At 56.4% G+C, this 14,365-nt stretch overlaps 2 protein-coding genes across 6 annotated transcripts in view; one reads left to right on the top strand and one right to left on the bottom strand.

The window, feature by feature from the left end:
* ALS2CL (ALS2 C-terminal like) overlaps positions 1–8,775 on the bottom strand; it is a 31,532-nt gene extending 22,757 nt beyond the window's left edge. The window contains exon 1 of one of the 5 annotated variants that reach the window (XM_043885528.1): positions 8,598–8,775. The gene's annotated coding sequence lies outside the window, so the exon portion shown is untranslated. Of the gene's footprint in view, positions 1–382; positions 496–619; positions 678–1,078; positions 1,213–8,597 lie in introns of those variants that run through there. The other 4 variants (XM_043885535.1, XM_043885531.1, XM_043885532.1 and 1 more) reach the window with 4 other exon arrangements.
* On the top strand, positions 4,372–13,367 carry TMIE (transmembrane inner ear). The gene is made up of 4 exons (XM_043885542.1): positions 4,372–4,807; positions 7,978–8,095; positions 11,605–11,754; positions 12,058–13,367. The coding sequence occupies exons 1-4, from the start codon at positions 4,712–4,714 to the stop codon at positions 12,156–12,158; spliced, it is 465 nt and encodes a 154-aa protein (XP_043741477.1). The 5' UTR covers positions 4,372–4,711; the 3' UTR covers positions 12,159–13,367.
* Positions 13,368–14,365: the final 998 nt, after the last annotated feature.

Here is a 14,365-nt window from a genome sequence, read left to right as displayed (position 1 = left end):
CCCCTGCCTCCGCCCCGCCTCCCCTGCCTCCGCCCCGCCTCGGGATGTTGCTTGTGGTCCAAGACCGGGACATGCTGGGAGGAGGCGGGAAGTGGCGTCAGTCTGCCCCGCGCACGAGGCCTCTCCTGAGGTCTCAGTTTGGCGTCCTCTAGGGTCTGGGACGCAGTTGGGGTGGGAGAAGGAGGACAGGAGGTAGGAACTTGATTGCCCACCCCAGCCAACACACACGCACACACACAGGCTCACGCTCAGGAGAACCCAGCTACACTTTAGGAAGCATTCTGGAGGGGTCTTTCCCTGTTCCGCTCATCTGCGTACCGCCCCCCTGCCCCGCCATTCTGACGCCCTCCGGGCCTAAGTGCACCGGATGGGTTCCTGAAACCTGTGGCCGAGAGGAGGGTAAACCGAGGCTGCTCCTGGTGGGCAGGATGTCCTTGGCCAGCCGCCACTCTTGTCTGAATGACCTTGGGGAAGTCTCCTGCCCCCACTCCCGACTCTCAACATGGCCCGGTAGACCGTGAAGTCAGCCAGCGGTTGTCTGCGCGCCAGGACCTGCGACCTTGGAAAAAGTGGCAGGAAGCCTTGTCCCAGAGAACCTCCTGGGAGGGGGAGGACTCACGGTTCAAGCCTGTAACAAAGTAGCCCGCTGTCTTCCTCTGGGTCCTCCAAACACTTCCCGCGGCATGAGGATTCTAAGGGATAACTGTGTCACTGACAAGTCTGAGATCAAGAGGCACTCTCCAGAAATAGGCAGTGGAAATGAAGAAAGGAGGCGGGCTGGTCTTCCCTCACTCACTCCCCACTCACTGGATAACATCACAAGCATTCCCAAGCCCAGTTTTACTGTCTCATAAACGGGGCAAGACATGCCCAGCCTTCCTTCCAGGGTTGTTGGTAGTGCCCACAATTTGAAGTGCCCTGGTAGTGCCCCCAAAGACGGCTTCCACTGGGCCCACCTGCTCTTGGCCCCCTGCAGTGCAGCCCAGGGCCCTTACCCAATCCCATCACAGATGTATAAATACCCACCTGAACTTCCCCCCCACACACACACACACACATGATTCCACAGTACATTCACCTGTGTCACATGGACCTCTGCTGTTGAATCCACTGGCAGGGCTTCTGTGTTGCACAACTTGGGTGGCAACTCTGTCCATGGGCACGTGTGTGCAGACTCACACCCTGCTCCACAGAACACACACTGAGACTCAGACCCATGCACGCAGAGAGGTCAGTGCAGAATACTTGTGTACGCCCATGTACTCGAGTGCCCCTGGACACAAGTACATGCTGATGAACACACAGATCTCACCCAGGCCCGGCTCAGCCCCAGAGCTATTTTGGGCCAGGCCCAAGGCCAACAGGGTCAGAGGCTGCCAGCTCCCAACAGGCCCCAGCCACTGTGTCACAGGCCTCAGCTGCCCAGCCCCCACCCCAGCCTAGGCTGAGTCCAAGATGCACTGGATCTCAGCCTGGCTCTGTGACAAGGGGGATCCTCCCTTCCTACCCGCTGCTTCCCTAGAGCTGAACTCTGAAATCTGGGGTTTCAGACTCCAGAAGAGAATGTCCGCAGGGTCCCCTGGCCACTGCCAAATGACTCTGCCCACAGCTTCCAACACAGAGGCCCTAGAGTCTGGACTGGATCCCTACAGGAAACCCACAGGAGCTATAAATAATACACAAGGGACAAACAGGCTTCTGCAGGCCAGCATTCATGCCACCATGTATAGGGGGACACCATCTTTCAGGGAAGCCAGGCTGGAGAGCTTAGGGGTCCAGAACTCTGTTTCCCCAGACCTGATGGGCCCAACTGGGAGTGGAGCACAGGAGTGTGTGTGGCCCCTCAGAAGAAGTAGAAACAGTACTGAACAGTGAGCAAAGCCCACTGGATTATAGGCTGAAAACTGAGTTTGAGGCCCCAGTTCCTGAGTGACCTTAGGTAGGACACAACCTCTCCCTGGGCTTCAATTCTCACAAGTAAACAGAGGAGAGGAGTAAAAAGGTGGAAAAGGCTTTAACTTTCAGGATGTTCCTCTCACCATGGTGTTTAACCTTGGAGACTTGGAAACACACAAGTATTCGAGGATAGGGAACTGATTGAATAAAGTATAGCCGAGGATTTTTGTTTGGTTTGGGGTTTTACTTTTTTGCCTGCACCACATGGCATGTGGGATCTAAGTTCCTTGACTAGAGATTGAACATGTGCACCCTGCAGTGGAAGCACACCACCAGGGAATTCCCTCTAGACGGGTTTCATACAGTGCAATTTCAGACTGCCTTTAACAACGATAGCAATAATGATCATGACTTGCATTTATTGAAGGTTTGTAATGTGCGGGTGCCACGATACTGTAGTTATACCCATTTTACAGATGAAGGATTGACGCTTAGAGAGATTCACTAACCCATCGAGGGCTCGCAGCTGTCAATAAGACCATGACCCAGAAGTCTTCGTTTTAAGCTTTAATAACTTCAGAAGTTATAAAATATAAAGCTCAAACTTACAAAAAACAATTTGAAAGTTTCATCACTTAAGTCTTCTTTAAGCTGATTTCATCGTGAACTTTGGATAACTAATTTTTGGTCAAGTTTTGTCATCTTCAGAGGCAGAAAAGGAACTTCAAATAAACTTTCAAATGGGGTCTCTTGTAAGTTTATAGCTTTATACTTCTGAGGTTATTAAAGCTTAAAACTACACTAAACCTTTGGGTCCACGTTGTTATTTTAAGTCCGTTTGACTCCAAAGCCTGTGTGACAGTACTGACACTGTGTTTAGGGAAGGTGGAGATCTAGAATGTTGTACTGGGAACAACCTCTGGGGAAAAGGTATATTGATAAATGGCATACAGTGAGATTTCCGCTGTGTTCAACAGCCTGAGGAGAGGTAGAATCCACTTGGAGCAGCGGCCATCTCAGGGACACACATGATTGTATTCCCTTTCAGATTTCTTCATTGGGGTTTTCCTACTTTCTGGATGGAAATAAGCAATGACGCCCTTCCCTCCTGGGCTGAGCCATCCCATCAAGGCAAGCCAGATTGTACTCATTACTCCCACAATTGTTAGATCATATGATCCTCCCATCAGCCCTGTGATGAGAGCTTTGCCCTCTCCAGTCCTTAGATGAGGACATCGAAGCAGAGAGGAGTAATAGTTTACCCAAGGCCACTGTTAGGCTCACTAACCTCAGCCCAATCCAACCAAGGCCTCTCTGACCTCATGTCCCAAGGGTAACCTCCCTAGCTGGTCAAAATGATGGGCAGAGAGCTACAGCAAGTGGTTTGGGCTTCGGTGAAGTTCCTGTTTGCTTGATCAGGGCAAAACCCGGGGAGGATGAGGTGACCCAGCCTACTCAGTCCCCTGACTTTGCCAGCCACTGTCAAGGGTCTTCTCGACAGACCCCTTGGGACAGCCATCATGGTTCACTGCTGGCTTTCCCACTTTCCTGCCTGCCCGGCGTGTCCCAGCCCTGGTGCCGTAGGTGTCTGCAGCTGGCCCTCCCCTCTCTGCTGCAGCCTGCCTTGGTCCTCGCCCATCTACATGGCACCACCAGGCAGGAGCCATAAAGGGCTCTGGATCTACAGGGTTCCGAGTTCTAACAGCAGGCCCGAGGCCCAAAGCACCGCAACCCGCACAGGTCTCCACTGGTGTCCTTGGGGATGAGGAACACAGGGGTCTAACACCTGGCTGCTCTCTAGCGCTCAGCAGGGAGATTAGTAACACCACAAAAGAAGGGAAGAGAAGGGGGAGGATGGACCAGAGGACTCTCCCTGTCACAGGCCTCCCCACTTCTCTTCCAAAGTCCTCCCCAGGTCTCCACAGCTCCTCCAATCCTCCTTAAATCCCTGGGGTGTCAAGGCTCGCTCTGAGGTCAGGACCAGAGTGCGGTGTGGGCCAGGTTCAGTGTGAGGTCAGGGTCATGGCTGAGACTGGAGTGGGAGTCAGAGCTCAGGCTGGGGCAGATGCTGAGGATCAGTCAGAAACAGAACATGGTCTTCCAGCCCTTTCAGGGGGAGCCCGCCCTGTCCTGTGAGGCCACAGATGCTGGCTCCTTCAGGAACCTTCTATCACACCCGCAGCTGGCTGCTCTGACCATATAATCCCCTGTTCCCCCTCCCCCTCCCCCTTGCTCTGGTGTCCAGGGTGACCAGAGCTGCCTCTGGGCAGGAAGCCAGCCCAGAAAGCCCAGGACATCCCTGAGCGCCTGTCGCCATAGCAACCTTCCTGCCAAGCCATCCATCCCCCACCCCACCTGGGTCCAGGACGGTTTTTCAAATTCAGAACGTCAGAATGGGAAGGGCCTCCTAGATCGGCAGATTCCAGCCCCTCCCTTTGTCCCAAATGAATAAACTGAGGCCCGAGTGCGTAAGGGAAGGGGGGAACCTGTTGTCCAAGGACCTGACCCCAACCTGTCCCCCCTCCCACCCACTCCCGCCCCCTGTCGGTCTTGGTCGGATTAGGGGAATGGGGAGTCTAGAGTGTGATCTCCGGAGGGGGGCGGGCCCTCCACTCGGAGTGATGCAGGGGCGGGCAGCCCAGGAACCGGACACCGACGATGAATAAATGATGCTCACTCGCAGCCTGCCTGCGACCAGATCGCCAGCGCCCAGCGCCGGCTGCCCAAGGGGCAGTCACCCGGCCAAGGCAGCCTGGCTGGCGTCCCTCGGCTCCCCCGACCTGCGACCTGCGGCCGAGCAGCGCCGCGCGCGAAGATGGCGGGGCCGCGGCGAGGCGCGGGGCTCCTCTGGGCACTGGGCGGCGCCGCCCTGGGGGTTTGCCTCGCAGGGGTCGCCGGGCAGCTGGTGGAGGTGAGGTGGGCCGGCGCGGAGGGGTTCGGGGTGGCTGTCACCGTCCAGGCAGAGCCAGGCGGTGCCTTTCTGACGGGAAGCTGCTTTTTCCCTTTCTTTTGCACTAGGAGACCTGACTTAATGGGGAGACACAGTCCATCCCAAGCGCTTCCAGGATGCAGGGAGACTCAGCCCCAGTCTTAGGGTCCTTGCTCTGATGGGCGGGCACAGCCCCCGATCTCAGGAACATTATTCTGATGGGGAGACTCACCCTGACCTTAGGGCCCCCCAATCTGATTGGAGATACAGCCTGGCATCAGCGAGTGTCTGATGGGGGACACTCAGTCCCTGCACTCTACTCTGGTGTCCAGACGTGGGCAGGTGGGGGACAGAGGCAGGAGGACGAGGACACCCTTCACAGAGCAGCCATGTGTTGAGTTTGACTCCACACCGCAGGGAGGGGCAGGCAGGGCAGGGCCCAGGGACTCGGGGTCTTACTTGGTCCTGGTGATAGCTGGGAGCTAGCAAAGGTGTCTGAGCAGAGGAGAATCAGGATGAGTCCTGGACTGGAAGGAGAATAAATTAGAAGAGGGCCCATACTTGGGAGAACTGCTGAGATAGTCCAGGACGAAGTGAAAAGGATGGCTGAGGGGCTGGCCAGAAAGGGAAGGGTGGGAGCCATCTGCAGCCCCCTTGGCTGGCCTCTCTGTACCCCATTCCTGCTGAGCTGGGAAGGGGAGCTGATGAGGCTGACCAGACCCAGGATTCTAGAGCAGCAAGCCAGAGGGAGAAGGCCAGAGGTAGGGCCAGGGAAGAGTGGGGTAGGAGCCTGTGTAGGCAGGGGCAGAGTGGGGAGAGCAGAAGGGCACGAGATAGTCAAGCACCCCGGAGACCCCTCAAGAGGCAGGTGCTGGGCAACAGGATGGGAGAGGGGGGACAGGGCCTTATCTCTGGGGTCTGAGGGGACACCCCTGAACTGGTGGGTCTGAGGTACGTGGGGACAGAGCCCTGCGCCCCCATGCTAGTCTGTGCCTGCTGCTGACCAAGGGGTGTGATCAGAAGGCTGGGCTGGAGTCAGATGTCAGCTCTGGTGTCTCTGTAAGGGGAGTTGGGCTGGCTTGAGCCCCATGGAGTGCACTAAAGCCCCCACCAGCTGCCCTGAGGCCTCAGGTGCAGAAACTGAGCTGGTCTGGGTGTAGGGGAAACCCGACAGAGGGGGTCGACTCAGGTCTGAGTCAAGGACTCTTCCCTCGGTCCCCAGGAAAACGTCTTCTCCCAGTTCATCAAGGGAAATTGCATTTTGAGTCCCTCTGCCTACCATCTGCCTACAGCCTGAACAAGGGCCTGGCTGAGCCCAGGCGATCCAAGGAAGTACCAGAAAGATGAGAGGGGCTGGGGTCCATGGTACCACTCACCCTACCCACAGGCATCACCCTTCAATCAGCCTGTGAAATTCTGATGGAGGCCAGGCCCCCAAGCTTCAGAGTTCAGACTCCCAGCGGTGTCCACCACAAACAGATGCCCCACTATTACCTGTTTCCCCCTACCCAAGACCCTATCAGGGTGTCTTGAACAAAGCTGGAATAAGAAAGTGTCAGAAGTGAGCTCCTGGCTGCCCAGGCTCTGAATCTGAGATCTTTACCATGGCCCCCAGAATCTCCCAGTCTTACAACCAGCTGGGTCAACACACTGAGCGTCAGAACCATGCAACCCTGCCACTGCCCAGACCTTGGCCCTGACTCTACAGATGTGTGCCTGACCACATGCATGTGTACTCCAGCCGCATGTGCCCTGTACTCACAGCGCCCAGCCCCAACCCCACACACATGTGCCAGACCCCACATACATGTGTCTGACCCCACAGATGTGTCCAGGCCCTGGGATGATGCTGAGGAAGGGTGTCTACTTGTCCATTTTACCACTCAGGTTGTGTAGGAAGCCTTTCAGAGACCCCTGGGACCATTCCACTCAAGTTACAGATGGAGAAACTGAGGACTAAAGAAAAGAAGGCTCCTACCCCAGTTCACCTTGGTTAAGAGAAGAGAGCCAGGAATCATGTACCAGTCCTGGGCACATAGACCTTCTTGGTTACCTGGGACAGGCTGTTGGTCCTCTCCAAGTGTCCCCAGTACAGGCTGAAGGGTGGTCCATAAGGTGCAGAGGTACCTGGCTTTTTGGAGGTGCTCCATCCAGGCTTACGGACCAGGGGAAAGGCTGGACAGACGGTTGAGCTATGGGTTGCCTTTCCTTTCTGGAGAGCTGGAAGAGACTCCTCTTGTCTGTCCTTATTTGGGGTTAATCGAGGGGCAAGGCATTGCACTGATGCCTCAGTACCCCTCCATACCCCTCAGCCAAGCTCTGTGACAGAGATAGGGTCATATCCCTTTCAGCCCCACAGGTCAGGAACAGGTCTCACTGCTACCCTCCTGAGCAGGGCCATGTCCCTGACCTGGGGGTGCTGAGAGGGATATGACCCTATCTCCTTCCTCAGAACCCCAGGACAGGGAAGTGTGGCACTGGGAAGGTGGGAAGAGGCGCGCAGTGCTCATGATCGCTCCAGCGGTGCTTACAACTTTTGGCCTCCAGGTGTCGCTACTGCATTTCAGACAAATTACCTAGTCCCTGTTTCTGGTGAGGATTCTGGCCTAGCTTTCTGGTCAGAGAAGGTGACTCAGGTAAGACAGGCAACTGCTGAGGCCACCTGGTGGGGATCCTGATCAAGTAAGAGAGTCATGAAGCCCCGACTGCAGTTCCGCACCCTGTCCCACACTGGGGGGACATGAGAAAAAGATACCACGGGGCAGTACGGGCCTTGTCTCTGGCCTTGGTCCTGAGACCCCATCTGCCTGTGTGACGCCCAGGCCTGGAGCAGGAGGAGAGAAAGGGCCTTGAACCTGACTGAAACAAACCATCCACATTTGCCCCTTGGGTTCGGTTTCCCCAAGCATTAACCACCCTCACACTCCCCAGTTCCCAGCTCCATGGTTCTAGGTTCTCTGCCCTCTTCTCTGGCTCTAAGGCTGGAACTTCCCAAGGTCTAAGGCATTGGTTATGAATGTCTAAGACCCTTGATCCTGGGAGATTCTGAAATGCTCGGACTTAGTGAGTCCTCACTGAGACCTGGGCCTCTCTCAGCCCAGTCCCAGCCCCTGGCTTCTGCCTGGCTCACTCTGCTCTCTCCCGACCCACAGCCCAGCACAGCCCCACCCAAGCCCAAGCCGCCCCCGCTGACCAAGGAGACGGTGGTGTTCTGGGACATGCGTCTGTGGCACGTGGTGGGCATCTTCTCGCTTTTCGTGTTGTCCATCAGTAAGTAGCGGCTGCCCCCCTTGACTACCCCCTGCTGCTGCCATACCACAGTGGGAGCATAGCACCCCGTTACCCCCCAGCACCACCCCCCAGGGGCTCAGAGCAGCAATTCCGGGCAGTGCAAGCAGGCCTGGCGCCCACAGGAGGCCCTCTGTGGTTTCTGGCACCTCCTGATCCACACAAAGTCCCTGTGGAGGGCTGACAGGCTGGTGGTGACCTGAAGTATTCTGCCCGACGGGGGATGCAGCCACATGGCAATTATGGTAATTACAGGGGACTCCACTGAACCAGGACGAAGACGTGTCATTTTTCCCTATCGCTGGCCTCCTCATGCTTTTCCTGCAGCTTGGCCAGCTTAAAACACCCACACCCAGGGGCCCCAACAAGGCCACCCTTGGCTGCAGCTCAGCACCAGGGCTCCCCAGACGCCCAGCAGATGTGGCTCCCAGGCTGCAAACCTAGCATTGTCAAATACCATTTCCTTGGAATGACTCACACCCACCTCAGTGAAAAACAGGAGACCCCCTCCTTCCTCTCGTGGATCTGGGAGTTGCTTGATGCGAAGTTGCAACAGAAGCCAGTTTGTGATGCTCCTTTCAGTTGTCCTTCCAGAGTTGGGGTCTGGAGTTGAGAAAAGGGGGGCTGAGAAATGCCAACTGGATGGGAGAGGCCACCAGGGCACAAAGAGATTCCCATGGGCCAAAGGCGGGGGGTGCAGGCAGTAAAGGGAAAGAACATACTCCCCCAGTAAAGGCTTCATGGAGGAGGGGTCTTCAAAGCTGTAGATGGGTAGGATGGATGGAGGTTTGTGTCAGGCAGCTAGCAAGGCATTCCGGAGAGAGGTACAGTGGGGGCAGACGTGGGAGAAAATGGCCTCCACACAGGTCTCAGATAACCCCTCTAAGACGTTTACTGAGTGCACCCTGGCTCAGGGGCTACAGGGGCATTTAAGTTCTAGGAGGAGCTATCCTGGGATGAGGTCCCCCGGGGGCAGGGCTGACCACAAGGGCCCACCCAGATGTAGGGGCTCCAGGGGAGACAAGGACATCGATTTTGCATGTGCTTCTCCTGGCACCAGAAGTGCCCTTCCACCCCACCCCCCACTCTCTTCACAGCTAGGGTGGGAGAGCTTCCCTGGTGACTCAGACGGTACAGAATCTGCCTGCAATGTGGGAGACCTGGGTTCGATTCCTGGGTTGGGAAGATCCCCTGGAGAAGGGAACAGCTACCCACTCCAGTGTTCTGGCCTGGAGAATTCCATGGACAGAGGAGCCTGGCAGGCTACAGTCCATGGGGTTGCAAAGAGTCAGACATGACTGAGCAACTTTCACAGGGTGGGAGGAGGAGGTGAGCAAAAGGCTGCCTTCTGCTCCTAACCAAGGCTGGTGAGCAGTCAGGCTTCTGAGTGGAGGCCCCACAGACAGACAGGTGTGGCTGCAGCCCCAGCCAGGTGTTCAGAGAGGGAAACAACCCCCCAGTACCAAGAAACAGGTTTCTGCCTGCAGGGGCCACAGGAGCAGTCCAGGGTGCAGGTCCAAAGAGCAGCTCTGGGGCACCCCGAGGAGCCGGGTCGAGGGCACCATGGGGCCTCAAGACACACAATGGTTTCTCCCGGGCTCTCTTTGGCCCAAGATGGTGGAAGTGCCTAGAGGCACATAGGAAAGCTGCAGTGTCAGGCCCAAAGAGGCCCTTGGACCTCAACTACACAAGCTGACTTCTATTCCTAACCCTATTTCCTGGAAAAAGGTAAGGGATAGTCCCAAAGGCCTCTGAGCAATAGGTCAGCACTTGTTACCTTCTGTGCAGGACTCTAGGAGTTGGGGATCCAGTCTCCTGGAGAGGAAACACTTTTCCCACTTCCCTGTCTGCTTGGGCCTCGGTGGTATAGCTGTTGGTGGAGCATCACCCCCAGAACCTTGTGGAGAGGATGGAGTTGGATGGGGCTGCCTCTTTGGCTCCCCGCCAGCCTGGGGACTCCTATCCCCAGCCTCTTCCTGGGCTTGGAACTCTGTCCAAGAAACTTTGTTTTTCTCCTTTGAAGAGAAGTAAGCAGGCCAGGCTGGATGGGACAGGTCCAGAGTGAGGGGCAGCGCCTCCATCCTGCTCTGACTGCCAATAGCTGTGGCTGTGCTGCCTTTAAAGTCCAGGCCTGCCAGGGACTGGGACCAGCCTTTGCTGAGAGCCCGGGCATGGTCCTGAGAAGGTACCTGATGGGGTAACTGGAAGAGGTGGTTCAAGCCAATAGGGTGGGGGTGGGGGACCAACCCTGGACCTCTGGCATACAGGGGTCTGGAGGCGACCAGAGAGCAACTCTTTGGGTAAGAAAAGCCTACTGTCTTCCCAGGTCCATCCCTGGGCAGCAGTGCACAGTCAGACCTACTATTAGGGCCCTCACACGACTGTCCCCCACCATGTGTTCCTGGATGCTATTGACACCCTGTGCATTCATTCAGGAGTCCTGTCCTGAGTCCCAAAAGCTTTGAAACCATCTCATTCACTTTTTCTTTCATTCTGTGAGTCTGGAGAAGACTCAATGGGGCCATAATACTGGCTGACGAGGTTGCACAAGATGACCCCAAAGGGTGCTCCTTCCCGGACCACATAGGTCTGATCTATCTTCCCCAAAAAGAGGCCTGGCTTGTCCTGCCTGGCCCTCCTGCCTCTAGGAGTCTGCCAGGAAGTTATGTCTGGTCATCTGATTTATAATAGGAAGCAGCTCTGTCCCCTCCCCCTGAGGCTGGGGCCAAGGTGGTCAGACTGTGGGGGCCTTAAAAAAATAAACTCAGTCCAGCCGAGTCCTGGCAGCCCTGCCCAGCCCGGCCCTGGACAGGCCAGCTCCATGCCTTGGCCCAGCTTGCGTGGGCCCAGCTTGTGCCCTGAGCCAGAAAACCACTCCTGGAATAACTCTGTCTGAGGTGAACGTCCCAGGGCAAGGTCTGTGCCCTCCTGCAGGCTCTCACAGCCAGGAGGAGCCCTGGCTTGTCCTCAGGGAGGTTGAGGAAGATGGCAGCCTGTCCTCTGGGGTCTGAAGTGCTCTCAAGAGCCTGGGGAGGAAAACCGAGGATGAACCAGGAGCCCAGAGGCCTGGGTTTCAAGTACAGGACACCCTCCTGGAGGCTGTACCCTCTAGGACCTCTCAGTCTAGCCAGAAAGACCTGCCTCCACCCTGAGCCAGGACCACTGACATAATATGTGGGACCAGTGAAAACTGAAAACATGAGATCCCTATCCAAAGATTATTAAGAATTTCAAAAAGTGACAGCAGAGTATCAGACCAAGCACAAGGCCTTTCTGAGAGCAGGCCTACCACCTAAAGCCAGCCCTGCTCAGGAGAAGATATTTTGAAAATCTCAGAGCCCACAGGGGTTTTGTCAAAATGTGGAACCTCCTGAAGAGAGACTCTTGGGTGAGACCCACATAGATAGATGGAGACAGGCCTGGAATTTGGGTGCCATTCCTGGGGTGTCTGAGCTCTGGCCCTTGCCAAGCCTGCTCTGTCCTCCCTGTAGTTATCACTCTTTGCTGTGTCTTCAACTGTCGCGTGCCACGGACCCGGAAGGAGATTGAAGCCCGGTATCTGCAGCGAAAGGCAGCCAAGATGTACACGGACAAACTGGAGACTGTGCCACCCCTCAACGAGCTCACAGAAATCCCTGGAGGTGAGCAGGCCTGGCCCCCAGTCCCGCCAACCCCCAAGCCTGCCAAGCTGGCCATTTCCTTGATCCTTCCACTCAGAGTGCCCTGTTCCTCCCCTCCACCTGGTTCAGGGAGGGGACTCATCCCGGTTTCTGGAGACCAGAGCAAAGAAATGGGTCAGGGTGAGGCAGGGAAAACAAGAAGCTATTTTGCAGGTAGGAGTGGTTGGGAAGGAAAAAGGAATGAAGGGTTGGACTGGGAGGCTCTGGTGTGGGTCCTGGGATGCTGTTTCACTCCTGTTGAACCCTTTTCCTTCTATTCCACAGAGGATAAGAAGAAGAAGAAGAAGGACAGTGTGGATACAGTGGCCATCAAGGTAGAGGAGGATGAGAAGAATGAGACCAAGAAGAAGAAAGGAGAGAAATGAGGAGAGCTTTCTGGAGGTGGCGGCTGGGGCTGGCCAGCCCTAGGGCTCATGGTCCTGCCAGAGTCCAGACATCTTAGACTCCAAGCTCACACATGGACCCCAGAGGTTGCAGAGAACCCTCTCCCTGTAGAGAGGGAATTGCAGGGGCCCAGCACCCTGTCCCCGAGCCTATAGGAGCAAGGACAAAACTGTACCAGATGTGCCACCTCCTGGCCTGGACTCCAACTCCTTTCACCCTGTCCACGTGGCCGCTCAGCAGAGGTGGTCTGTAGACCCTGTCCCTCTGTAGATCCAAAGTGGCCTCTACCCACCCAGACATGCCTCTGTCTCCTCTTCTGCCAGGAACAGCTGTGACTAAGGGGTGATGGGATGTGGGTTTTCTTCTGGAAGGGGATGGCCGGCCTGGACGGGACAATGTGAGGCCACACCGGGCTGCCCACAAGGAGGGAGAGGGTCACTGGAGGAAGCAGGGGCAGCAGGAGGCTCTCGGACTTGGCTGGATAGCAGCCCTGCTGGTGAGGGTCTGCCCCAAGCCTGGCATGGGTTCTGGCCCAGAGCGGTGATCAGAGAAGGACCAGAGGCAGAATCCCCAGCCCAGCAGATACCAAGCTCCAGGCAGCGGATGCACTTGTCTTACTTACTGTGATGTAGCTGAGGCTGCTGGAGGGGCTAGCATGAGGCCCAAGGGCTCAGGGCTTGGGGCTCCAGGAGTGCAAAAGGCTGAGGCCAGTGGACCAGAGAGAGAGAAGACAGCTGGCACCTGGGACCCAACTTGGGAATCCAGGGAACATTTGAGAAGCCAGTGGGGACTTGAGGCTGTCCTGGGGCCCTTTCTAGGCTTAGCTGTGGTGGCAGGGCCTCAGGAGACCACCACAGGGGCAGTTAGGGATGGAGGCAGCAGCCCGCCTTGCACTTCCTGAATATAACAGCACAGCTTCCTCTTCTGCTGTCAACCACGATGCCTGAAACAGGACTGCTGATCAGAAGGTGAAGGCTCAAACCTGACCTGCGGACTGGACCCCTGGGGAGGGGACATGCAGAGTGGGGTATCTAGATGCAGCGAACATCACCTGAGGAACTCAGACCTGGGCCTGGAAACTTAGGAGATACTGGAGGTTTCCGAGCCGGGGGGTGGGGAGCTGCTGGCAAAGCTCACACTGCCTCTGCAGCCTGCAGAGATTTATAAATAAAACTGAGTGCCTTCTCATACCCGAGCAACCTGAGATGACCACTCAGGTACCCTATCCCTGGAGCATTTAGGTAGAGGGCGATGCAGTGATCACTGATAGGCAGTGAAGGCCAGGCTGTCGTTCCCTTTCCTGACTTTTCTCCCGTTCTGAATTCAGATGAGCTGGAGGAAGAGGTGGTGGGCCGAGAGGCAGAGGGTCAGCGGTGGCCAGTGGGGCTCAGCCCTGAGGCAGGGCACCAGGACCAAGAAGGAAGCTGCCTGCTCTGTGCTTGCCTCTGCTCCACTTCCTGGTGTCGATAGATGGGTGCCTGAGACACAGAGGAGTCAAGCCTGGATCTAAATCATTATTACATGAGGAGAGGGAACCAGGCTGACATGGGGGAAGGAGCACCAGCTCTTAGGGCCACAGCGGGGGGTGGGGCAGAGACTACAGAAGGCCCTGCTGTGGAAGCTGAGTACTCACTGCACCACCAAGTGGGAACCCTGGCTCTGCCCAGGGGTCCAGCCGGTGGGCTTCTCATACATACGGTTTTGGCAAAGACCGTTCTACCAATACAAGCCAGAGCCCTTCTGTTGGCTGGGCAGCAGAGGCCCAGGGGAGCAGGGGCCACTATAAGTCAGAGAAGCAACTGGTAATGCCTGGGGTAAGTCCAGGCCCGGGCCATATCTCCCCCACCAGCTGTCTCCCTGACCTCTGACCTGGGTCTCCGCTAGCCATTTAAGGACAGGCATATCTGCTGATCGTGGGGATAATGTCTGATGCCAGTGGGCATCTGCCCCAAGTCCAGGCAGGGGACAGGGTTGGAAGGTCAAAGTTTACTACAGTGCTTCAGGGCGATGACAGAGTATGTTCCAACCACAGGCCAGAAGATGGGCCAAAGTCAAGGAGAACACACTCACCTCCACGGTCCAGAGCTGCACCCTTAGGCCCAGCCTCACGTTGGGTCCTGGCAGCCCCAGCATCAGCCTGGACAGTACATTCTAAGCCCTAAATCATCTGACCCCAGTATCATCCCCA

This window comes from Cervus elaphus, chromosome 24, assembly GCF_910594005.1.
Source record: "Cervus elaphus chromosome 24, mCerEla1.1, whole genome shotgun sequence".
Classification (NCBI taxonomy): Eukaryota; Metazoa; Chordata; class Mammalia; order Artiodactyla; family Cervidae; genus Cervus; species Cervus elaphus.
Note: the sequence above shows the minus strand (reverse complement) of the source record. Positions and strands in the feature narration are given on the sequence as shown.